At 43.2% G+C, this 27,765-nt stretch overlaps 1 protein-coding gene across 1 annotated transcript; it reads right to left on the bottom strand.

The window, feature by feature from the left end:
• Positions 1-21,461: 21,461 nt before the first annotated feature.
• Positions 21,462-24,825, bottom strand: LOC137301998 (probable G-protein coupled receptor 139). The gene is made up of 2 exons (XM_067971711.1): positions 24,729-24,825; positions 21,462-22,357 (listed from the first exon to the last, which is right to left on the bottom strand). Exons 1-2 carry the CDS (start codon positions 24,823-24,825, stop codon positions 21,462-21,464), a joined length of 993 nt encoding a protein of 330 aa, XP_067827812.1.
• Positions 24,826-27,765: the final 2,940 nt, after the last annotated feature.

The following is a 27,765-nucleotide window of genomic DNA, read 5'->3' as shown; positions in this document are numbered from 1 at the left end:
ACACAGTGGGATTAATTTTGGAACTTAGGAATAGGAAGAGGCCATTCAACCACCTGAGCCTGTTCTGCCATTAATTTAGATCATGGCTGATGTGTATCTTAACTCCATTAACCTTAGGAAGGATGTCATGGCACTAGAAAGGGTACAGCCGAGGTCGACTAGATTGTCAGCAAGGATGAAGGACTTGAGTTATGTGGAGAGACTGGAGAAGCTGCGGTTGTTCTCCTTGGAGCAAAGGCGATTAAGATAAGACTTAATAGAATTGTTCAAAATCAAGAAGGGTTTTGAGTAAATCGGAAGAAACTGTTTTCAGTGGCAAAAGGTTTGCCAAACAGAGGACACAGATTTAAAGTACTTGGCATAGAATCAGAGACGAGATGAGAAGATTGTCTTTAAGCGGTGAGTTGTCATGATCTGGAATGCACTGCCAGAAAGGAAGTTGCAAACCGATACACAAATAACTTTCAAAAGGGAATAAATACTTGAAGATTAAAAATTTGATGGGATATGGGGAAAGAGCAGCGGAGAGGGACTAATTGCATATCTCTTTCAAAGAGCCGGCACAGGCAAAATGGGCCGAATAGACTCCGTTTGTTCTGTATCATACTTTGATTCCATGATTCTATTCTGTGATTTATCCGTCTTGGTTCCATTTCCATTAAAAATTTTAACTCACAAAAATCTATCAATCTCAGATTTGAAAGTTTCAATTGACCTCCCTCATGAACTGCCTTTTGTGGGAGAGAGTTCCAAATTTCCACTAACCTTTGTGTGAAGAAGTGCTTCCTGCCATCATCCCGCAATGGCCTAGATCTAATTTTAAGGTTATGCTGCCGTTTTCTCGACTCACTCCCCGACCACCGAGGATAGGTTTCTCTCTACCTACCCCGTCAAATCCTTTAATCATCTTAAACACCTCACTTAGATCACCCCTTTACTTTTTTTTTTCATTCGTTCATGGGATGTGGACGTCGCTGGCAAGGCCAGCATTTATTACCGATCCTACTTGCCCTTGAGAAGGTGGTGGTGAGCCTTCTTCTTGAACCGCTGCAGTCCGTGTGGTGAAGATTCTCCCACAATGCTGTTAGGAAAGGAGTTCCAGGATTTTGACCCAGCGACGATGTCGGAACGGCGATATCGTTCCAAGTCGAGATGTGTTTGACTTGGAGGGGAACGTGCACGTGGTGTTGTTCCCATGCGCCTGCTGCCTTTGTCATCTAGTTGGTAGAGGTCGTGGGTTTGGGAGGTGTTGTCGAAGAAGCCTTGGCGAGTTGATGCACTGCATCCTGTGGAAGGTACACATTGCACCAACTGTGCGTCGGTAGTGGTGGGAATGAATGTTGAGGGTGGTGGATGGGGTGCCAATCAAGCGGGGTGCTTTGTCCTGGATGGTGTCGAGCTTCTTCAGTGTTGTTGGAGCTGCACTCATCCAAGCAAGTGGAGAGTATTCCGTCACACTCCTGACTTGTACCTTGTGGATGGTGAAAGGCTTTGGGGAGTCAGGTGGTGAGGCACTCGCCGCAGAATACCCAGAATCGGACCTGCTCGTGTAGCCACTGTATATATGTCGCTGGTCCAGTTAAGTTTCTGGTCAATGGTGACCCCCAGGATGTTGATGTTGGAGGATTTGGAGACGGTAATGCCGTTGAATGTCAAGGGGAGGAGTTTAGATTCTCTCTTGTTGGAGTTGTCGTGCCTGAAAGTTATCTGGCGCGAATCTTACTTGCCACTTATCAGCCCAAGCCTGGATGTTGTCCTGGTCTTGCTGCATGCGTGCACGGACTGCTGCATTACCTGAGGGGTTGCAAATGGAATTGAGCACTGTGCAATCATCGGCAATTTCTGACCTTATGATGGAGGGAATGTCATTGTTGAAGCAGCTGAAGACGGTTGGGCCGAGGGCACTGCCCTGAGGAACTCTTGCAGCAATTTCCTGGGGCTGAGATGATTGGCCTCCAACAACCACGACCATCTTCCTCTGTGCCGGATATGACTCCAGCCACTGGACAGCTTTACCCCTGATTCCCATTGAATTCAATTTCACGAGGGCTTCTTGGTGCCACACTCGGTCAAATGCTGCCTTGATGTCGAGGGCAGTTACTGTCACCCCACCCCTGGAATTCAACTTTTTTGTCCATGTTTGAACCAAGGCTGTAATGAGGTCTACAGCTGAGTGGTCCTGGCGGAACCCAAACTGAGCATCGGTGAGCAGTTTATTGGTGAGTAAGTGCCGCTTGATAGCATTGTCGACGACACGTTCCAACACTTTGCTGATGATTGAGAGTAGACTGATGGGGCGGTAATTGGCCGGATTGGATTTGTCGTGCTCTTTGTGGACAGGACATACCTGGGCAATTTTCCACATTGTCCGGTAGATGTCAGTGTTGTGGCTGTGCTGGAAGAGTTTGGCTGGGGCGCGGCTAATTCTGGAGCACAAGACTTCAGCATGACAGCCGGGATGTTATCGAGGCCCATAGCCTTTGTTGTGTCCAGTGCACTCAGCCATTTCTTGATATCAATTAGAGTGAATCGAATTGACTGAGGACTGGTTTCTGTGATGGTCGGGATACCGGGAGGAGGCCGAGATGGATCATCTTCTGTACTCATGGGAATATTAAAATAGACTAGGCAATCTGTCCTCATAATTTTACCCTTTAATAGTTACTATCTTCTCGCCATTCAGATAATTCGAAAACACTCTGATCTGTCTTTCTTAGGTCCAAAGTGGATGGCATCGCACTTCTCCACATTGAACTCCATCTGCCAGTTTTGCGAACTCACTTCTTGTATCTAGGTCTCTTTGGAACTTTCTACTCCCATATACATTACTTATTGTGCCAACTAACTTGTTATCATCAGCAAACTTGGAAATAAGGCTCTCTATTCCTTCATCCAAGTCAGTTATAAATATAGTGAATAGCTGAGGCCCCGGTACAAACCCCTGGGAGACGCCATTTCGCATCCTGCCATTTGGAGCGTATATCCCTATCCCATTATCCCTACTCTCTGTCTGTTATTTTTTGTTAACATTCTCAGATAACGAATCTTATCAAAGTCCATATAAATAACAACTATAGACTCACCCACCATCAATCGATGGCGGTAACCCATCAAGAGGCGGATCCCTGCTGGAGGCCATTTCCACACTGACGGATTGTTGACGATCACTACGCCTGGACTGGAGGCTGTTGCTTTATCCGACGTTCCTGCTGACAGTGTTACTGACCCAGTGCTTGGTTAACTACTTTCTGCTTTTCTTTTGCAGTAATTACACGTACAACAAAGAGCCCCCAGATCGATAATGTGTCCAAGAAATGTCCGAGACGGTTGACAATTTCGTCTGAGGGGTTGGGGAGTTCCTTTGATTCATCGCTTGCGTTGGTGCTTGGACTCATGTTAGGACAGCTCACGGGATGAAATGCCAGCCCCACATATCTCCTTTGCCGAGGATTAGTAAGTACTAGACGCGGTGCCACCGCGGGGCAAATGGAACTTTGAACACATCGATCAATTCAAATTCGAATGGCACAAAAGCGCTATTTTGTTTTCTTTTCCTTTATTGCCTTTTGTTCAATCCGATAGGAATCAATTAAACGCGGAAAGGTGATGAACCTGCTCCCCTCCCGCGAGGGATTAATCGAAAGGAGACAGGAAACAGAGAGCAGAGGTGAGTGTTTGTTTTTTGGATTGGAGGAAGGTATATAATGGTGTTCCCAGGGGTCGGTACTAGGACCAGTGCTCTATGGATGCATATACATATTTATATGGCTTGGACTTTTATGTGCAGGGCAGAATTTCACAATTTTCAAATAACGCAAAACTTGTTAGTGTTCTAAGCAGTTAGGACGATAGTAATAGATTTCAGGAGGACATGGACAGGCTGGTGGAATGGGCGGACACATGGCAGATGAAATTTAATGCAGAGTGATATATTTTGGAAGGAAGAACGAGGACAGGCAATATTATCTAAACGTTACCATTTTAAAGGAGCAGATAGAACTGGGATATATGTGCACAAATCTTTGAAGGTGGCAGAACAAGTTGAGAAACCGATTAAAAAGCATACGGGATCCTGGGCTTCATAAATGGAGAAATAGAACACAAACGCAAGGAGGTTATGATGAACCTTTATAAAACACTGGTTGGTCCACAATTGGAGTATTGTGCCAAATCATAGACACCTCACTTTCGTAACGATCTGAAGGACTTATAGTTGGTGCAGGAAAGTGCAGAACAGATTTACGAGAATGGTTCCAGGAATGAGGGAATTCAATTACGTGGACCGAATGGATAAGCTGGGGTTGTTCTCGTTAGAGAAGAGGAGGTTGAGAGGAGATTTGATTGGCGTGTTCAAAATCATAACGGGTTTAGATAAAGTAAATAATGAGAATTTGCTCCGATTGGCGGAAAGGTCAAACAAACAAATGACACAGATTTATGGGGATTGGCAAGAAACAAACCAAGGTGACGTGAGGAAAAACTTGTTTTCCGCAGTGAGTAGTTTTGCTCTGGAATGATTTGCCTGAAAGGGCGGTGGATACAAATTCAATCGTGGCTTTGAAAAAGGAATTGGATAAATATTTGAAGGAAAACATTTGAAGGCTACGGGGAAAGAGCAGGGGAATGAAACTAACTGGATTGCTATTACAAAGAGCCGCACAGGATCGAATGTCCACCTTTTGTGCTGTAACGATTCTATGATTCTATAATAATTGAAGAAGAAATAAAACCGTCAAGAATAAACAATACATTCCGAATGTTTCATTGCAGCCAGTGTCAAAGAGAGGGAGTCGGCTAAATCAAGACTAGGCTTGCGTTCCTTGGAATATGGAAGGTTATGAGTTGATGTGGCTGAGGCTTTTAGGATTTTGAAAGGAATTGATAGGGTAGATGGAGAGAAACTTTTGTCGCTCGTGGGGGAGTCTCGGACAAGAGTACATAACCGTAAAATCAGAGCCAGGTCATTCAGGAGAGGTTAGGAAACACTTTTACATGCAAATGGTGGTAGAAGTGTGGAACTCTCTCTCTCACAAAAAGCAGTAAATGTTAGCTGAATTAACAATTTTAAATTTGAGATCGATAGATTTTTGCTCGCCATATGTATTAAGGAATATGGAGCAAAGGCCGGTGAGGAGAGTTAGGATACAGTTCAGCCATGATCTCATTGAATGGCAGAACAGGCTCGAGGGGCTGTATAGCCGACTCTTGTACCTCTGTTCGTAAAAGAGCAATCAGAGCTGGGCATTCTGGGTAAGTCTATCTGCAAATTCAAGCAGGAGCATTCAATCCATTGTATATTGGAACTCTCTGGTCTAAGTTGTACATAAGAGACACAGGAGACCGTTGGCAACAATGAGAGCGGAACGAATTGGAGGCAACGTATTGACATGTGTAGAGAATTAGTTGGGAGGTGGGAGACAAAGAGTAGGGATAATCAGTACGCACTCCAATTGGCAGGATGTGACTAGTTGTGCCGCCTAGAGACCTGTACTGGGGCTTCAGCGTTTGACTATATTTATCAATGACTTCGATGAAGGAAAGAGGGCCATGTATCCAAGTTTGCTGACCTCACGTGGGTGGTTGTTAGGACCATTGCTTTTTTTGGATATCTATTAATGACCTGGGCTTGGGTATATTGGACACAATTTCAAAAGTTTGCGGAAGACACAGAGCTTGGAAATGTACTGAACAATGTGGAGGATCGTAACAGACTTCCGGATGACATGGACAGACTTGTGAATTGAGTAGACGTACGGCAAATGTAATTTAATGCACACAAGAGTGAAGTGATGCCTTTTGGAAGGAAAAATGAGGCGAGGCAATCTAAGTTAATTGTTGCAATGTTTAAGAGGGTGCAAGAACAGGGAAACCTGGGGATGCACTTACACAAATCTTTGCACGTGGCAGGACAAGTTGATAACGCTGTTAAAAAAAAAACATCCGGGATCTTTGGCTTTAAAAATAGAAGAAAAGTGTACAAAAGCCAGCAAGTTATGCTAAGCACTGACGCCCTGGATACTCAACACATCCCCGGACGCTGAACCCCACACCCAGACACTTCTCACCACAGTCAATGATCACCCCTGATAATTATCCCTTCCGGACACAGATCCCCCGCAGACACTGACAACATCCGGGCACTGACACATCTGACATCGAACACCCCGCACACTGACAGGCCCGCACACTGACCCCTCTACTGGACAATGATTCTTCCAGACACTGTTACCCCCCGGACACTGAACAACTCCCCCCACCCCGTACAGTTCTCTCCACGGACACTGAACGCAACACCCGCCCCCCCCCCCCCACCAATACCTTTCTCCCACGAATATTGACACAACGGGCACAGTTCTCAAATGTGCACTGACTCATCCCGGGACAATGACGCGCCCCTGGACACTGACCCTACCCCCGCCCAGGGCACTGAACGCCCGGGCACTTGCCCGCATCCGCGGAATAATGATCCCGCGGCAGTCGCTAACAGGGCACTGACCCCGCCCCCCAACCTCACCCTCCCCACCCCGGGCATTGCCTCCACGCTGGACACTGAAATTCCCCGCAGGGCAATGATCACTAAGACACTGTCCTCTCCTGACACTGACCCCCAGACGCTGACTGCCCCTTCCCCCGGACACTGACCCTCCCAACCCATCTCAGACACATGCCAAGAATCGGAAACTATAACTGAGCGGAGACTTGAGATACCGAGACTTTCCACTGAAGCAGATAAGTCGAAATGCTGATTTAACAGATGTTTTAAATTATGAACTGTTTTGATGAAGTGAATAGGGAAAGAAGTGCTTCCTAACATCACCCCTGAAGGGCCTCGCTCTAATTTTAAAGATATGCCTCCTTGCGGTCTGAATATAGCTTATAAATTCCTTTTATCACGTTAAACACCTTAATTAAATCACCTCTTGATCTTCAGCACTCAAGGGAATACAACGTGGTCTATGCAACCTGTCCTCATAATTTAACCCTTTTAGCCGCGAAATCATTCCGGTCAATCTGTGCTGCAAACCCTCCAAGTTCAATACAGTTTATCCTTCCTGAGATGCTGTGCCCACAACTGAGCGAAGTGTTCCAGATGAAATCCAACCAGAGCTCTGTACAGCTGTAACATAATTTCCACCCCATTTTATTCCATCCTCCCTGAGATAAAGGCCAACCGCCTTTAAAACTATTGTTTGTATTTGTCCACTTGTTTTTGGTGATTTCCGGGTTTGACCCCCTAAATCTCTCTGTCCATCAACAGTTACTAACTTCTCGCCATTTAGACAACTAGAAAATACACTGATCTATTTTTCTTAGGTCCAAAGAGGATGACCTCACACTTTACCACATTGAACTCCAGCTGCCACAATTTTGCCCAATAATTTAATGTATCAATGTCCATTTACAAGTTTCTGCCCCCAACTACAATCTGCCAGCTAACTTGGTATCATCGGCAAACTTGGATATACAGCTGTCTATTCCTTCATCCAAGTCATTTATAAATATAGTGAATAGATGAAGCTCCAGTACAGATACCTGGGGGACACCACTCGTCACATTCTGCCACTTTGAGTAGGTATCTTCCACGGCATACTGGATAATTTCCTTTATTTGCCGAGGCGTAGAATATAAGAGCAGGTAGGTTATGGTGGAACTGTATAAAGCACTAATTAGGACTCAGCTTTAGCACTGCGTACAGCTCTGGTCACCAAATTACAGGAAAGGTGTGATTGCACAAGAGAGGGCACAGAGGAGATTTACGATTATGTTGTCTGGGCTGGATAACTTTAGCTATGAGAAAAAATTGAATCGGCTGGGGTTGTTTTCTTTGGAACAATGGAGGCTGAGTGGAGATTTAATTGACGTGTATGGAATTATAAGGGGCCTAGATAGAATGGATAGGGAGGACCTATCTCCCTTTAGCAGAGGGGTCAGTGACCAGGGGGCATAGATTTAAATTAATTGGTAGAATGATTAGAGGGGAGCTGAAGAGAAACATTTTCACCCAAATGGTGGTGGGGTCCGGAACTCACAGCCTGAAAGAGTGGTAGAGGCAGAAACCGTCAGCTCATTTCAGAAGTATTTGGATGTGCACTTGGCCTCGGACCAAGTGCTGGAAATTGGGATTAAGCTGGAAAACCCTTTTTTGGCCGGCACGGACACGATGGGCTGAATGGCCTCCTTCTGTTCCGTAACTTTCTATAAATATAGAGAATAGCTGAGACGGCGGTACAGATCCCTGGGGGACACCACAAGTCACATCCTGCCATTTTGAGTATATATCCCTATCCCATTATCACTACTCTCTGTCTGTTAATTTTTGTCAACAGTCTCTTATGCAGAAACTTATCAAAGTCCATATAAATAACATCGAAATACTCACCCACCATCAACAAATGTGGTGTACCCCATCAAGATGAATAAATATTTGAGAAGCCAGGGTTGTTTCCTCTGGAACAGAGGAAGCAGAGGGGAGATTTAATTGAGGTGTGTAAAATTATGAGGGACTGGATAGATTGGATTGGAAGGACCCATTTCGCTTTGCAGAGGGGTCAGTGACCAGAAGGCATAGATTTAAAGTAATTGGAAGAAGAATTAGAGGGGAGCTGAGGAGTAATGTTGTCGTCAAAAGGGTGGTGGGGGTTTGGAACTCACTGCCTGAAAGGGTGATAGGGGCAGAAAACCTAATTGCATTTAAAAAGTGCTTGGAAATGCACATGTAGTGTCGTAACATGCAAGGCTACGGACCAAGAGCTGGAGAGTGGAATTAGGCTGGAAAAGCTCTTGTTCGGCCGACTCAGACACGATGGGAAAAAAAGGCCTCCTTCTGTGCCTTAAATTTCGATAATTCTCTGACAATTCTCACTGAAGTGGAATCAGGAGAGATTTTAACGGCTGTTAATGGTAGGAGAGCTGTCGAAAGCAGAATTTTCTGAGATCCAAGAGTTTCGCTTCGATCGTGTAATGGTGAGCACGCTGGATATTGAACCCAGTGATCAGAGTTCAAATTTCGGTGGAACGTCCATTCTTGTTAACTCATCTGTTTGAAAATATGGGACAAATAAATAAAAGACACCGGGTTGCCAATCGCTGCTGCTGGACAGATTGCTGCCTTAATCAATGAGGGTTGAGCACCTTTTCCAGATTTCAAGTCATCAACTCAGCCTGACTATTATATCAGTTTCATAGTAGGTGCAGCTCTGGATGGCGCCATTCATCCGATCGTGCCAGTGCCGGCTATTTGGTAGAGCTATCCAATAAGTCCCACTCCCCTGCTCTTTCCCATAGCCCTGTAAAGTATTTCCCTTCAAATATTTATTCAATTCCCTTTTGAAACTTAGTATTGAATCTGCTTCTGCCACCCTTTCAGACAGTGTAATCCGGATCATAAGAACTCGCTGTGTAAAAAAATGTTTCCTCGTGTTGGCTCTGGTTGTTTTGCCGATCACCATAAACCTGTGTCTTCCGGTTACCGACCCTTCTGGCGCTTGGGCGGTGTTTCTTTATTTACTCAATCAAAACATTTTATGATTTTGAACTCCTCTATGAAATCTCCTCTTAATCTTCACTGCTCTAAGGAGAACAACCCCAGCTTCTCCGGTGTCGCCACTGAAATCCCTGACCACTGGTACCATTTTATCCTCGGCACCCTCTCTAAGGCCTTGACATCATTCTTAAAGTGTGGAACCCAGAATTGAACACAATACTCCAGCTGAAGCCCAACCAGTGTTTTATAAAGTTTGGCAGAACTTCCATTCTTTTGTTCTCTATGCCTCTGTTAATAAAACCCAAATGCAATATGCTTTTTAACAGCCTTCTCAACTTGTCCTGCCACCTTCAAAGATGTGTGTACATACACCCCCTGGTCTCTCCGTTCCTGTGCCCCTTTTGAAATTGTACCATTTACCTGGAAATGTTTCTCCTCATTCTTCCTACCAAAATATATCACTTCACAGCTCTCTGCGTTAGATTCCATCTGCTATGTGTCTGCTCGTTTTCTATCAGCGAAAAGTGTTGGTTCCATAATGTAATGGTGAGCATTATGGGCTTTGAATCCATAAATCCTAGTCCAAATTTCGGTGGTGTCTCAATATGCTTGTTTTCTCAGCTGTTTGAAAATTTGTCACAAAAACAGCAAAAGGCCCCTGAAAGCCAATCACTCTTGTTGGGCGGTTAGCTGCCTTAATCAAGGAGGTTCCAATTCCATGTCTCGATTTCAGTTCATAAGTTCAGCCTGTCTTCCCATTTCCCAAATCAGCAGAAGAGAAAGTTGTTTGTTTTTCAATGCTGCGTTTCGCTGCATAAAAGAATGTTATTCACTGAACTTTAGTTTGCAATTTGCAACCATCAAGCTAACTTGTAGAATTTCAAAGCACTGCTTCTTGAAACGTACACATTGCTTGTATCGTGTTCTTGTCCTGCGGCAAAGTTTATGTTTTCAATTTACGCCAAACTTTATGCATCTGTGCCTTGCCAAATTGGCCTCGGGACAAACATATTTGATGGTTAAATGCTTGGCTGATAGCGTGGTGTGGGAAGCAGGTATTTCAATTCTTGGGGCACTGGCACCAGTACTGGGGACAGTGGGAGCTGTTCCGTTTGGACGGCCTCCACTTAAACCGAGCTGGGACAATTGTCAGGGCAAATGGAATAACTGGAGCGGTAGATTGGGCTTTAAACTAACAAGTGGGAGGGAGGATTCAGGTAAGGGAAAATTTGTAATTCTAAAGAAAAATGTAAAGTCTGTAGAGCTGATTAGGTTGTTGCACCTGCATGCCAACTTTCTGTTTTTTCTTTGTACAATGACACCCACATTTATCTGAACACCCACATTTCATAGTTTTTCACCATTTAAAAATATTCTGCCTTTCTATTCTTTCCACCAAAGTGAATAACCTCACATCTCCCCACACTATACTCCATTTGCCACCTTCTTGCCCACTCACTTAACCTATCTATATCCCTTCGCAGACACGTTGTATCCCCCTCACAGCTTACTGTCCCACCTACCTTAGTATCGTCACCAAACTTGAATACATCACACTCGGTCCCATCATCTAAGTCATAAATGTCGATTGTAAATTGCTGAAGCCCCTGCACTGATCATTTAGGCACCCCACTAGTTACAGCCTGCCAAACTGAAAATGGCCTGTTTATCCATGCTCTCTGTTTTCTGTCCGTTAACCAATCCTCTATCCGTGCTAATACATTAACCACAATCCCATGAGCCCTTATCTTGCAGAACAACCTTTTATGTGCCACATTATCGAATGCTTTTTGAAAATCCAAATATATTACATCCATCGGTTCTCCTTTATCTTCCCTGCTAGTTACATCCTCAAAAAACTCTAATAAATTTGTTATACACGATTTCCCTTCCATAAAACCATGTTGACTCTGGCTAATCATATTATGATTTTTAAAGTGCCCTGTTACCACTTCCTTAATAATGGATTCCAGTATTTCCTGACGACTGATGTCAGGCTTACTGGCCTGTATTTCCCTGTTCTCTCTCCCTCCTCTCTTGAATAGCGGGTATACATTTGTTACCTTCCAATCTGCTGGGACCGTTCTAGAATCTATTAAAGTTGGACGATTACAGCCAATGCATCCATTATCTATGCAGCCACCCGTTTTAGAACTCTCGGATGTAGGCCATCAGGTCCATGGGATTTTTCAACTTTCAGTCAGCTTAGTTTCTCTAGTACTTTTTCGCCACTGATATTAATTGTTTTAAGTTCCTGACTCTAATTTGCCCCTTGGATCACCACTATTTCTGGTATGTTATTTCTGTCTTCGAATGTGAAAGCAAAAAGACATTATTTGTTTAACGTCTCTGCCCTTTCCATATTCCCCATTATAATTTCTCTAAGGAAAAAATGTTTACTTTTGCTACTCTCCACCTTTTTGCATACCTGTCGAAGCTCTAACAATCTGTTCTTATATTTCTTGCAAGTTTACACTCATATTATTTTTTCTCCCTTTTATTCAATTTTTTGCTCTTCCTTTGCTGGTTTCTAAAACTCTCCCAATCCTCAGGCTTACTAATATTCTTTGCAACATTATCAGCTTCTTCGTTTAATCTAATACTTTCCTTAACTTCTTTCGTTAACCACAGATGGATCGCTTTTCCGGTGGAGTTTATAGCTGTCAATGGAATGTATATTAGTTGAGAATTCTGAAATATTTCTTTCTGTCACCACTTAGCTACCATCATACCTTTTAATCCAATTCTCGCAATCTACCATAACCAACTCGCCTCTCATGCTTGTCGTATAGTAATTGGCGTCATTTAAGTTTAATTCTCTAGCACGTCACTCACAAACTCAACGTGAAATTCTATCATATTGTGATCACTCTTCCCCAGAGGATCCATTACTAAGAAATTAATAATTAACCCTGCTTCATCCAACACTACACGTTCTAATAGTTCTAAAAACACTGGTTTGGCCACAACTGGGGTATTATGTCCAATTGTGGACACCACACTTTCGGAAGGAAGTGACGGCCTTAGAGAGGGTACAGAACAGAAGTACTAGAATCGTTCCAGAGTAAACAACTCTTTTGCTTCTAAACATTACGACCGGAGTTGGCCGGTTGTGTTCCAAAATCCATCTGTTGTGTTCCAAAATGCATCTACTTATTAGCTCTGTGGAAAATTAGGTTTCTCTGACCTACTGTACTGACCTACAACAGCAGGTGAGTTTTAAAGCAGCCATTTGCTCATACTTGCTAATATTATGGAGGGAGCGGGGTGGGTTTAATGGGTTGGCGATGGTGGCATGGGGTGGGAGATGAGGGTGGCAATAAGCTGATTGGGTAAAGGGCTTGCAAGAGATGTTTCAATTTAAATTACCAAACATACATCTCCTATTTTAGTGAAGAAGGTATTATTGGTTTGATGCATCGAGTTGGGAAAATTCGACAGTGAAAGATTTTGCCTGGTGTCATGATGTAATGAGTGAAATATTCAGTTTAGAGTTGTTGATCCGCCATAAGGTCGAGCGGCCTTTTCCAGTTACTGTGTGGGACAAGTTTAGCTTTTTAGACACTGGGTGAAGTGTTATTTTCTTTAACTTGGTGCTCACGAACGACAACACATTTGGTGCAAAGGGGAAGATGTGTAACTTAAGGGTTACTGAGCTACACACTCGATCACCTCTCCATTTCTATGGTCAGAGCCCTACTATAAGGCACAAAGAGAAATGAGATTATTCGCAGTTAAATTTAACAGTGGCAATGAAGCAAAGTAAAATCTTTATGTTTGATAATGAAATGAGCTGAGATATTGAGCTGTAGATTTGGAAATGCATCGCTTTAACCTGCTCAGGATGTAGTTAACTGCTAAGAGGCTGAATTTCTTTATAATAAAATCAGCATGTCTGGTGTTAAAATAATGCACCATTTTGCTGTGCGACACAGAAACACTGTAACAGATTGAAGTAAACTCTCTGCCTCCACACAAACACACATACACAGGCACACTCGCGGACACGCGCGCGCGTGCACACACACACACACACACACACGCACAGTTCATTGCTGTAGTGAAATGGTCCATCCGCAGTAAAATCTCTGTCGATATCTCAAATGAACTCCTACTGATCCATCACTCACAGCTCAGTGCTCCTCATTCAGGCTGCGCCACTTTCTTAAAATTTTAATAATTAAATAAAGTGTCGATTTCCCAGTAGGAATTAACTGCGCAACAGCACTTTCTCAATTCTTATCACCACCTCCAAATTAGCACGGTCAGGATTATTGAATTCGGACTCCCCCCTGCCCACATTACATGCTCTGAACCTCCACCATTCATTTTAACGAGTGCAGCCTTGATCTAGTTTTAATTTGCCCTGGGCATTCACTGCGCTCAATCTCTGTTTTGTTTTCCTCGGATTTGCAGTGAAGTGGAGACAAATGTCGGATTAAACCAGCACCTGTCGTTTTCCAATAACACGGCAGATTCCAGTTCTTACACAGTTCAGGAAATTATCCATTATTTAAATTATGAACTAAGCACCGCATCTTCTTCCAATGCTCTGGAAGATCATGCAACGTGATTCTGTACTGACAAATATCTTCATATCTTCTTTGTGCAAGTTGTCCGCCTAAATTCAGAATCAAGAGGCAAAGGGCTCGTCGAGGATTTGAACCCCAGACCTCTCGAATATTCTCAATGCAAAATCCCGAAACGAAAAGTTAGACTACTGGACCAACGATGGAGGCCACTTCCCTGTCATTCTCGAGCCATTTTTACCTGAGCTAGTGTATAATTGATTGGTGCTGATTTGTGCTTTTAGTGGAGGTGAGCAGAGAGTATGAACCCAGACACTGGTGACTTTGCATTCCCGACATTACAACAGTGACTATACTTCGCAATTACTTCATTGATTGTGAAACGTTTTTCGACATCCTGTTGTCTTGAAGTGCGCCACATGAAAGCCAGTTGTTCGTTTCTTTAGCGAGAGTGTCAGTTGCCGAATATAATGGATTCGTTCTTCCCAATGTTAAATTGGAAACATTGCTGTTCATCCAGGACTGGATGTGGGTGAATAGACTGAAGGCCGAGAGGGCTGAGGGTGGTCAGAGCCTTCGTTATTTCCTCCCTTGCTTCTATTAACAGCCTGAGATACACATCATCTGGGCCTGGCGATTTATCTCCTTTTAAAAATGTTAATATTTCCTCTCTCACTATGTTTATCCCATCCTATATTTCACGCTCTTCTTCCTCCTCTGCATCGTTCCCCTCTTTTTTGAAGGATGACGCAAAGGATTCATTAAGAACCATACCACATCTTCCACCTCCACAAATAGGTTACATTTTTCGTTGTAATTGCCCGCATCAACCCTCGCTATTGCCTCATCAAAAAACTCAATGAAGTTAGTCCAACACGATTTGTCTTTAACAAATCCGTGCGGGCTTTCCGTAATTAATCTACTCATGTTCAAGTGACTGTGAATTCTGTTCCAGATGATCGATTCTAAAAGCTCCCCCACCACCGAGGTTAAACTAACTGTCCTGTCGTTGCCTGGTTTATCCTTACATCCCTTTTTAAAGAAGGGTGTTGCATTTGCAATGCTCCAGTCCCCTGGCACCATCCCTCACCACCCCCGTAACTAAGAATGATTGGAAGATTATGACCAGTACGTCCGTAATTTCAACCCTTACTTCCCTCAGCAACCTTGGAAGCATCCCATCCAGACCATGTGACTTATCTACTTTAAGTACAGCTAGCCTTTCTAATGCCTCTGGTATCAATTTTCAACATATCCAGTATATCAACTGCCTCCTCTTTTACTGTGACTTTGGCAGCATCTTCTTCCTTGGTAAAGACAGATACAAAGTCCTCATTTAGTACCTCAGCTATGCCCCCTGCCGCCATGTGTAGATCTCCTTTTTGGTCCCTAATCGGCCGCACCCCTCCTTTTACTACTTGTTTACTATTTATACGCCGAAAGAAAACGTTTGGATTCCCATTTATGTTAGCCGCTATTGCATTCTCATACTCTCTCTTTGACCTTCTCATGTCCTTTTTCACTTCTCCTCTGTACTTTCTATATTCAGCCTGGTTCTCACTTGGATTATCAACCTGACATCTGTCATAAGACCCCTTTTTCTGCTTCATCATCTTCTCTCTCTCTTTCGTCATCCAGGGAGGTCAGGCTTTGTTTGTCCCACCTTTCACCTCGGTGGGAATGTACCGAAAATATACTCGAGCCATCGCCTCCATAAAGGCCGCCAATTGCTCGATTACAGTTTTACCTGCCAATCTTCGATGGTAGGCTGAAAGAACATTGGGATCTTAAATAAGATCGCCTGAAATGAATCTAATGAACACCACAAAGGACACACTAACCATTGAAATGAAACCAATGAATGGGCGTTCACATCAGTGGAACATGGGCTATTATGAAACACACACACGAGCGATGAATGGATGGCTGAAAGGATGGACGAATGGATGGATGGATGCATGGATGGATGGATGAATGGATGGATGGATGGATGAATGGTTGGATGGATGCATGGATGGATGGATGGATGAATGGATGGATGGATGGATGAATGGTTGGATGGATGCATGGATGGTTGGATGGATGGATGGTTGGATGGATGAATGGATGGATGGATGGATGAATGGTTGGATGGATGCATGGATGGATGGATGGATGGATGGATGGTTGGATGAATGGTTGGATGGATGGATGGTTGGATGAATGGTTGGATGGATGCATGGATGGATGGATGGATGGATGGATGGATGGATGCATGGATGGATGGATGGATGAATGGATGGATGGATGGATGAATGGTTGGATGGATGCATGGATGGATGGATGGATGGATGGATGGATGGATGAATGGTTGGATGGTTGGATGGATGTATGGATGATTGAATAGATGGATGGATGGATGGATGTTTGAATGGATGGATGGATGGATGGATGGGTAGATGGTTGAATGGATGGATGGATGGATGGGTGCATGTTAAATGGATGGATGGATGGGCGGTTGGTTTAATGGATGGATGGATGGATGGATGGATGGGTCGATGGTTGAATGGATGGATGAATGGATGGATGGTTGGTTGGATGGATGGATGGATGGATGGATGGATGGAATGACGGCAGGAAAGAAAGACAGAAAGAAAAATGAATTAATCAAAGAAAGAGTCCCCCATTGCTATTTCGCCTATCACAACCTTTGGATGTCCCAAACCGCTTTACAATAAACAAAGCATTTTTGAAGAGTAGTCATTGCTGTAAGGAGGGAAAATAGTAAAAGAGAGTGCTGGACTTGGGGACTAAGATGCCATGTATAGTTAAACTCGGGTTCCTGAAATATCAGGTGCAGATCTTAACTTATCCGGGAAACCGACTGAGGCCAGAATGGGCAAATAAATCTTTTGAATATCTTTAATGTCCATAGAATCTGGATTTTCATTAGAAAACCAAGAGATATTATCACCTATTCTGTAATAACCGATGATTCGATGGTCGGTGTTGATGCTGAGAGCAATTCACCAATTGACACATTGAGTGGATTCTCCTTATTTGTGGCAGAGAGAATCCAACCAGTCAGAAAATCAGGTCCCGTGCTGACTAGGTTTAATGGCAGTCACTGAACAATCAGATGAAGTGAACACCTTTCACTACAAGAACTTGTACGAGAGCAGTGGAATTTCCAATCAGATAAAGCCAATAAGCAGGTTAAATGTCACACCATCATAAACTCAGACAAGTCCCACAATCTAAGAAGAATTTCAAAACCATAGTCAAACCATTTCTTCCAGCTTCCGTGTTGAATAAAATGAATTGAAAGCCGGACACATCAATTCCAGTTTATTCTGTCAGTCAGAATCTTTGTGTTGTGCATTATTGGTCACTATTAGCGTGAGAGTGGGGTTGGGTCGGTGATAGGATGTGGGCAGCATAGTTTCGCACGATCAGAATTTCACAGAGGGTAATGCATGGGAAGCCGATCAGAACAACATTGGAAAAGACAATTATGAGGATGAAAAAGACACGTAGGACAGTTCCGTTGGTGTATGGGATGAGATCAGGATTGAGGCAGGAGATGTTCCCGAGGTGGAAATGGTCAATTTTGCTGATCGAGTTTGTGATGAGTCTCCTAGATAGGATGGACTCGGAGAGGATATGGTACAGATGGGAGAAACTAGAGAGAGACAGAGATTCAGGAGCAGAGTGTGTGTGTGTGGATGTGGTTGGGGGAGGGGTGTGCGTGAGGTTGGGGTGATGCAAGAGGGGTGGGGTAATGAAGGAGAGTTGGATTGGTGTGTGGCGAGCAGGGGAACGCATCAGAGGAGGCTGAACGAAAGGTTAATGACTTGAATCACCAAGGAATCCGTGACCACCTTGAATTTGTTCAAAAAATAACCATGAACACGAATGTGACTCGAGTGAACCGTTCTCTGGAAGAAATACCTTCAATATGAGTCACTGATTCCAATTAACATTTTCATTAGATCTAATGAAGCTCATTGTGTTGGAATAACTCACTTCATTTGCCTCTGATATATTTAGAGAATGAACCCAGTAATTCCTATTAAATGGAGACACTGTCCCCACACAGCCTCTTATTCCTTTTCCACATTATGCAATACGCACTGTTTACATAGGAGCGACTTCAGATTTCGATGTGCTAGCGACTGAGCCTATTAGACATGAGACTGTCAACTAAATACTCAAATATGTAGTCTGGTGATAAACCCAGACATATAATCTCGTGATCCCAGTAAACCCGGATAAACACTGGTAATCCCAGTGAAAATATCGATAAAACCTGATATATTGGCTGGTGATCCCAATAAACTATGATAAAACCGGATACATATTCGGTTAATCCAGTAAATCCTGTTAAATCCAGATATGCAGGCTTGAGATGCAGGAAAAACTGCAAACCCAGTAAAAATATCGATATAACCTGATATATTGGCTGGTGATCTCAATAAATCCGGATAAATCGAGATACCTAGGCTGGTGATCACAATAAAATCTGATCAACCGACAAATATAGTGATCCCAGTAAATCCTGACAAACCCAGATATATAGGCTCTTGATCCACTTCAACAAAGATCAACCGAAATATATAGACTGGTGATCCCATTAAACACTCGAAAACACAGATACGTGGGCTGGTGATCCAAATTACCCACAATATAACCCGGTATATAGGCTGCTGGTCCCAGTAAACCCTGATGAATCCAGATATATAGGCTGCTAATTCCATTAAATCCTGATACACACAAATATATCGGTCATTTCAGGAATTCCTCACCATCTTTGCCCTTTGCAATGTAAACGTCAATAAACCAAGATATATAGGATGGTGATACCAATAAATCAATATGCACCCATATATATGGGCTGGTGATCGCAGTAAACTCCGATAAACCAGGTATATAAGCTGGTGATCCGAGTAATTCCACATACTATCATTTATGTGAGCTGTTGATCGCAGTACGCACTGATAAACACAAATAGATAGGCTGGTGATCCCAATTATCGCAGATATATAGGCTGTTGATGGCAGTAAATCCTGATAAACCCACATATATAGGGTGTTGATCCCAGTAAACCCTCATCAACACAGGTATATCAGCTGGTGATCGCAGCAAACACTGATAGACCGAGATACATGGGTTGGTGATCGCAGTAAACTGTGATAAAACCAAATATGTCGTCTGGTGATCCCAGTAAGTCCTGATAATTCCAGATATATATGCTGGTGTTTCCTGTAAACCACAATAAACCCAGATAGATAGGCTGCTGAACCTGGAAACGCAGATATACGGCTGGTGACCGCAGTATACCCTTGAATCACCACTTAACCTTTTAAAATCTAAGGAATTAAAAACTTGTTTATGCAATCTCTCCTCATAACTGAACCCTTGGATCTCTAGTAAAATGCTGGTGAATCTGCGCTGCACAATTTCCAAGGCCAAAATATCCTTTCTCGTGTGTGGTGCCCAGAACTGTGCACAGTACTTCAGAGGTCATCCAGCCAGGGCTTTGTACAGCTATAGCAAAGCATCCTCCACTTGAGATTTTAGCCCTCGAGTAAAAAAGGCTAACATTCCTTTAAAAGCTTTGATTTTTTTTGTACCTTGACTTTAGAGAACTGTGCTCATGGACTCCAAAATCTAATTGGACCTCACTGTTCCTAAATTTTCGCTATTGATAAAATTCACGGATCTATCCTTTTTTTTGTCCAAAATGGACGATCTCACATTTTCATATGCTGATATCCATCTGCCACAGGTTTGCCCACTCACTTAATCTATCTATGTCTCTTTGTAACTGTATGCTTCTATCTACAATTCTTACTATGAACAATCTTTGAGTTACTGACAAAGTTGGATATATGGCTCTCTATTATGTTATCTCAGTCATTAATAATTATAGTGAATAGTTCCTGCACTGATCGAATACATGTCAATTCGTGTTTCTTCGCATTATCCTTATTCTGTGTCTTCTACCGCCTAACCAATCTCCTAATCGGGTCAGTAGTTTACGTTCAATTCCAGGAGCTTTTGTTTTAGCTAACAATCTCTCCTGTTGAACCATATCGAATGACTTCTGTAATTCGATATAAAATGCATCCATAGACATTCGGCTGTCTACTACTGTAATTACTTCCTCAAAAATTCAATTACTTTCATAAGACATGACCTACCGTTTACAAATCCATGTTGGCGCTCGCTAATCACGTCACATTTCTCCGAGAGCTCAGTCACACTTTCCTTAATTATGGATTCCAACACCTTACCCACAACTTATGTTAGACTAATAGATCTATAATGTCCTGTTTTCTATCTCTCACCTCTCCAACATTTGCAACTTCCCAATCTGAACGGACAATTCCTGAATCGAGAAAGCTTTGCAAGATTATTGCTAAAACATCTTCAATTTCCTCACCAACTTCATTTGAAACTCTCAGGTGGAAAACATCATATCCTAGGGATTTGTCAGTACTTTCGTGCCTGTGGGCCGGATGCTGCTGTGAATGGCAAAAGGAAGGCACCAGCCGTTCGTTAGAATTGCACTTGACCACAGATTTTCTAGGAGCTTTTGCACGGCAAGGTCCTGAAAATTAATAATCCAGGAACCACTGTGCCCTCTTCAGGGCATCTGCGGCCTGTGTGAACAGGACAAGCATCTGTGTATTTTCTTAATCAATCAGATTGATGCATCGTTATCAAGGGAGCAATCAGAACCAGGAAGTACAAGATAGATTATTGAATTCAATGTTAAATCAGGCACAGAAACCAAAATCAAGAGAGGGTAAAAAGATTGTATTATGAGACAGGGATAAAAGAGGCAATAACAAAAAGTGAAAAATAATTCATTTAATTATTTTTTTAACGTCCATCAATAAATACATTCAGAAGTACATATACTCCACAGTTGTAAAAGTTAATTTTAAGTGTCAGAGAGGTTGTTCAGCAGTAATTAAGACTTACCTCGCCGTTTAAAGCGACTTCGACTTGAAATGACTTGACTTTCCTTTTGTTGGCGAGTTTAGTCTGAAGCTGCAAAATCAGTACAGGAACTTCAGGTGGTTCAATACGTTAGAACGGGGAGCCAAACGGCGAGGCATCGATTTGGTGCAGTTTTTGGAGGAGCATCTCATTTCCGACAGTAACTTCTGCATTTGCGCTTGTAACTGCGCATGTGTGCTCGCCAGCAGCAGCTTTCCGATTTCCATATAAATACGTTGAGCCTTGTGAGCCTCAGTGAAATGTTTAGACCACAATCCGGCCCATTATTGTTTCTCATATTGTTTTCTTGATTACCTTAACATTGGTGAGTTCCAGTCCTTGATTCATCATTAGTTTCCCTGGAATGTCAGGTGTATTATCCTCTTCCTCTACTGTGAAGACTGACACAAAGTAATTATTGAACAAGTCTGCCATTTCCTTATTTTCATTTATTTTTCTTCTCATCTAATTAATTTGACCATCATTGCGAGGGGATATTTCACTCCATTCCTCAACTCCTCTCTGAATTTCCTTTGGGTCACTGCATAAATAAAAGTGTTCGTGCAGCAACTCAGAAGCTGCAGCATGAAGCCGATTTCTCGTACAAACGTGGGCAATGGTACAGGATATCCCAAATAATCCAACCGTCTCAATATAGAACACGCAGTAAACAGCACCCATAACAGGATGAAATTCCCCGATATTACAAATAATAAAATGATGGATTTCCTTCGGTTCTCCATCTCTGGGTCACTGGGACACTCGCCACTGTTCGGACTCCGAAGTCTCCTGCGGGCTCTGCTGGCCACTAAAATGTGTCTGACCGTTAATACATTGAACAGTACAATCAAGAGAAATGGAATAAATGGTGTTAAAATATAATGCATTAATTCAATGATCGTCCAGACCAGCGAATGTGCTACACCGCGTGACACACGGCAAAACCATGGACTAGTAGAAAGCCAATACTCATTTGTGTACAGAAAATACCATAAAATGTTCTTCAAGCCGCTCAGCACAGTCACTGTTCCGAGAACCACAGCCGCCGTCTTCTCGGTGCAATATTTAGTTTTCAGCTTCTGGCAACAAATGGCCACAAGTCGATCAAAGGTGAAAGTGACCGTGAACCAGACAGAACAGTCTGTGGCTGCATAAAGCAGGACGGCGTGGATATTACACATTCTAATTACCCGCAGAAAACTAAATTGTTCCCGATAAATAATAGGAATCTGTCTTAATATCAGATCGATGATAACGACCAGTAGATCTGCCGCTGCCATGGCCACGAGGTAGCGAGTGACACATTTGGAGAGACCGCACTTTCCCCGAGACAGGATCACAATCGTCACCACGTTAACTGTAAGTAAGACAAAATAGGAAAATGATTCAATAGAATCAGGAAAAAAAAACTAATTTGATGCGTTTCCAGTGCAATAAAGGAGCACGTTATAGAACAGGGACATTAATGTTCTTCACAATAAACTGAAATCCGCCAAGAAATTTGCAGCTTGGCTTTGGGTCCAATATTGGAATCCGATTATTTTAGCTGTGACGGGGCGTCCTGGAGACAGGGTTTCTAATCAGAGTAATGAATCGGCAAATAATGAAGCAATGGGATCAAATTCAATATGTTTAAAAACAGAAATTAAGTTTCGAATGAATACAAAGCAACTATTCGGAAAGTGAGATCCTAACTTGCACCTGAGCAAGACGGAGAGGAAAAGATTGGCCGTTTGCGGGGATTGAATTGCAGCGTGTGTGTGTTAGCTGCTGGGGTGATACAAGTGACTTCAATGTTCTGAGGTGGGCGGTGATAGAATGGTCGAATCGCTGGTGCCCTTTTCAACGAATTATAAGCGAACAACACCCATTGCCTGTGTTCATACATTGATTATTGTCACTTGTTCAAGGCATGAAGAGCATCTGTACAATGACACAAATCAAACTTTCCCATCCAATGCTTGTAATGTGCACAAGAGATAGGAATGTAGAAACATGCAAATTGCTAGAAGAAAAAAAAACACCAAGGTCCATCGAGTTCGCCTTCCACGTACCTGCAAATCGCATGATACAATGACAATAGAGTTGGTGACTAATCATAGCAATTTATCTCTATCAATTAATATACTAAAGACCGAGACATAAGGTGAGGAATGACCCAGTGCTGGAAACATTTGAGAACCATAAATCCAATATCACATTTTCCCTCCCAATCACGTTACATTTACCGTACGTCATGTCTCATATTACTCCTCCACTGTACACAAAATGTTATTTTCTGAAAGAAGCCTAGGTAATTTGTCTTTGAATGAATCAACACGAACTGCTTCCACCGTCTCGTTAAGCAACCTGTTCCATAGATTGGTTACTCAAACACGGAAATATTGTTTCTGCAGCTTAGCTTTGAATTCACCTCCGCCACTCCCCCCACCACCGCCCCCACCCCCTCCCATACCCTTCAATTGCAGACTGCGTCCTCTGGTTCTACTGTTCCGGACAAGATATAACAGAAACAGCCTGTCGTGGTCTATATTATCTAGTCAAGAGATAGTTGTTCCACTTTTCTGCTCTTTGTCTAAAATATTATATATTTTAATTCCTGCCTGTTTTATATAATGGAAGTGAGGCCCAATCTGATACTCTCCTTCTTGATCCCAAAGGTCAATCATTGGATGAACGGAGTTACAGTCACGCTAAGCTCCATGATCGGCAATTGGATATTCAGGGTCATGTGTGATGCTCCCCACCAAAAATACAAAGGTGGAAAATGATCGTCTAATGTAATCAATTCTGCATGCAAGTTTTCGAATTACATTGCAGGTAATACTTGTAAAAACAATCATTTACTTTAGAAAGTGGAATAATATGACCGGCAATATAATACATCAACCTGCGATTTCATATCAATCTGAATTCTAGTCAAGTAGTGTTAACCTTGCTCTTTTCATTCGGTGGTGTGAATTGAATAAGCTTCCAATTCATACAGGGAATAAGACACATAAAATATCGAGTGAGTTCAGAATCAGAATAGGCTCCTTAAAATGACTGTGGATCCTGATCAGAGATACGAAAAACTGTACCAGACAGGCACGGGATTAGATTATCAATACAATTTTTTTTTAGAAATACATGCTTTAAATGATCGGAATAAAAATAAACAGCAGCTCACTTTACCTTTCTAACTGAGTCACTCAGAAACAGTGACACCAACGAGAAGATGAAACGATGGAAAGCGAGAGCGCTGAACCAGATTGGATCATCAATGCATTGTCATTTATCTGGTAGGAGCGATTTGTACAACAAAAAAACTAAATATATCCTGCCAAAACGTTTCTCACCTGACACTCGTACTCAGTATTTACAGCAGAATGCAAACTTTTAATTCAGAGAATTAACCAATCACATGGTTTGTGTTGTATTCAGAAAGAACACCGGGACCTTAATAAGATCGCCTGAAATCTTACTTATAATGACCATTATGCACACAATTTTCATGGAAATGACACCAATGAATGTAAATTCACATCAGTGGAGCATGGGCCATTATCAAAGACACACAAGAGCAATGGAAAGAAAGTAAGAAAGAATTGAATTTTGCTGACGCCTTTCACAACTTCACTGTTGTAATGTAGGGAAAGTAATAAAATAAAGAGCTGGACAGGCGGACTGAGATGCAACATACAGTTAAACTCGGCTTCCTGAAGTACCAGGTGCAGATAGTAACTTACCCGGGACACCGAACGCAGCCAGGATGGGGAAGTAAATCTTTTGTATGTCATTAATCGCCCATAGAATCTGGAGCTTGATCAGAAAACTGAGAGACATTGTTTCCCCTTCCGTCAGAAGCGATGATTCGATGGTTGGTCCTAATGCTGGGATCAATTCTCCGATTGACACATACAGTGGATTTTCCTTAATTATAGCAGAGAGAATTCAACCGGTCAGAAAATCAGGTCCCGTGCTGACTGGGTTTAATTACAGTCACTGAACAAACAGATGAAGTCAACAACTCTCACTCCAAGATCTCTAACAAGAACAACATAATTTCCATTCAGATCAAGCCCCGGAGGCCAGGTTAAATGCTGCACCTTCTTCCAGGCATACAAGTACCACAATACGTTGTATTGTCCGCAATTCGCGTTGGATTGGGATTAGGTCGCTGATACGATATGGGCAGTTGAGTTTCGCACGATCAGAATTTCATGGATGGTAGAGGATGGGAAGCCGATCAGAAAGGCATTGGAATAGTGGATTAAGGAGGTGAAAATGAATAATTACACTAGCATTTTGGGTATGTTAATGGACTAGTAATACAAAGGCCTTGACCAATAATCCGGAGAGATGAGTTCACATTCTGCCAGATCAGCTGAGGAATTTAAATTCTGTTAATTAAATAAAATCTGGAATAAAAAAACTAGTGTCAGTAATGGTGACCATGAAACTTTACAGTTGTGGTAAAAACCCACCTGGTTCATTGATGCCTTTAGGGAAAGAAAGCTGCAGTCCTTACCTGGTCTGGGACGTTATTTGACTACAGACACACAGCAGTGTGATTCATTATTCATCCTGGTACAAAAAAATCATAATAAGAATCAAACCGGGCAGACCACCAGCCGTCGGACCACGAAGCACAGGACACGACAAAGACAAAGGCAAACCAAGCATAGTCGACCCTGAAAAGTCATCCTCACTAACACCTGGGCACCTGAGCCAAAATTGAGAGAGCTGGCCGACAGACTATTCAAGCAAAAGCCTTTCATTGCCATTCTCACAGAATCATACCTTTCAGCCAACGTCGCAGACTCCTCCATCACCATCCCTGAGCTTATCCTGTTCGACGGCCAGGTCAGACACAACAGAGGTGGCAGCACAGTGGCATACAGTAAGGAGGATTGTCCCTGGGAGACCCCAACATTGACTCATGGCCACACGAAGTCTCATAACATCGGGACAAATATGGGCAAGGGTACCTCCTGCTGATTACCACCTACCACCCTCCCTCAGCTGTTGAATCAGTCCTCCTCTATATTGAACACCACTTGGAGGAAGCACTGAAGGTACCAAGGGCACAGAATGAACTCTGGGTGGGGGACTTCAATGTCCAGCACCAAGACTGGCTCGGTAGCACCACTACTGAGCGAGATGGCCGAGTCCTGATGGATATAGCTGCCAAACTGAGGCTATGGCAGGTGGTGAGAGAACCAACACGAAAGAATAACCTGCTTGACCGAATCCTCACCAATCTACCTGCAGCAGATATATCTGTCCATGTCAGTATTGGTAGCAGTGACCACCGCATAGTCCTTGTGGGGACCAAGTGCCGTCTTCACACTGACGACACCGTCCATCGTTAAATGATTCAGAGCAGATATAGCAGCTCAAACCTGGGCATCCATGAGGCGCTGTTGGTCATCTGCAGCAGCAGAATTAGTATTCCACCACAATCTGAAAACTCATGCCCTGTCATATTCCTCACTCTACCATCACCAACAAGTCAGTGGATCAACCCAGGTTCAGTGAGGAGTGTAGAAAAGCATGCCAGGACCGGCACTAGGCGTACCTAAAAATAAGGTGCCAACCTGGTGAAGCTACAACACAAGACTACATGCATGCTAAACAGTGGAAGCAACATGCTACAGACAGAGTTAACCGATTCCACAATTAATGGATCAGGTCAAAGCTCCACAGTCCTGTCACATCTGTCCGTGAATGGCGGTGGACAATGAAACAACTAACGGGAGGAGGAGGCTCCGTGAATATCCCCATCCTCAATGATGACAAAGTCAAGCACGTGAGTGCAAAGGACAAGGATGAAGCGTTTGAAACCATTTTCAGCCAGAAGTACCGAGTGGATGATACATCTCGGCCTCCTCCCGATAGCCTCACCATCACAGAAGACAGTCTGAAGCCAATTCGCTTCACTTCACGTGATATTAAAAGGCTGCGTGCACTGGATACAGCAAAGGCCCTGGGCCCCGACAACATTACGGTTGTAGTGCTCAAGTGTTGTGCTCCAGAACTATCTGCGCCTGCAGACAAGCGACAACACTGGCATCAACCCGACAAAGTGGGAAATTGCCCAAGTTTGCCCTGTCCACAAAAAGCATGACAAATCCAATCTGGCCAATTACTTCTCTATCAGTCTACCCTCAATTATCAGCAAAGTGATGGAAGGTGTGGTCCACAGTGCTATCAAGTGGCACTTACTCATGAATAACCTGCTCACCGATGCTCAGTTTGGGGTCCACCAGGACCACTCTGCTCCAAACTTCATTACAGCCTTGGTCCAAACATGGACAAAAGAGCTAATTTCCAGAGGTGAGGTGAGAGTGACTATTCTTGACATCAAGGCAGCTTTTCACCGAGTGTGACATCAAGGAGCACGAGAAAAGGTGAAGTCAATGGGAATCAGGGGAAAACTCTCCAGTGGCTGAAGTCATGCCTAACACAAAGAGAGATGATAGTGGTGGTCGGAAGCCAATGATCTCAGCCCCAGGCCATCGTTGCAGGACGTCCTCAGGGCAGTGTCCTAGGCCGTAGCATCTTCAGCTGCTTCATCAATGACCTTCCCTCTATCATAAGATCACAAGGCTGTTCGCTGATGATTGCATAGATATCTTTCAGATTATGATGCAGTCCGTCACCACATGAAACAAGACCTGGACAACATCCAGGCTTGGGCTGATAAGTGGCAAGTAACATACGCTCCAGGCAAGTGGCAGGGAATGACCATCTAAAACAAAAGCGGATCTAACCACTTCCCCT

Source organism: Heptranchias perlo, chromosome 35, assembly GCF_035084215.1.
Source record: "Heptranchias perlo isolate sHepPer1 chromosome 35, sHepPer1.hap1, whole genome shotgun sequence".
Lineage (NCBI taxonomy): Eukaryota > Metazoa > Chordata > Chondrichthyes > Hexanchiformes > Hexanchidae > Heptranchias > Heptranchias perlo.
This window is presented reverse-complemented; position numbering and strand designations above follow the sequence as displayed.

Coding starts and splice junctions, on each gene's coding strand:
- LOC137301998 (XM_067971711.1), bottom strand. CDS start 24,825: ATGTCTCTCAGTTTTCTGATCAAGCTCCAGATTCTATGGGCGATTAAT. Junction 22,358..24,728: donor GGCTGCGTTCGGTGTCCCGG/GTAAGTTACTAT, acceptor TCTTACTTACAG/TTAACGTGGTGACGATTGTG.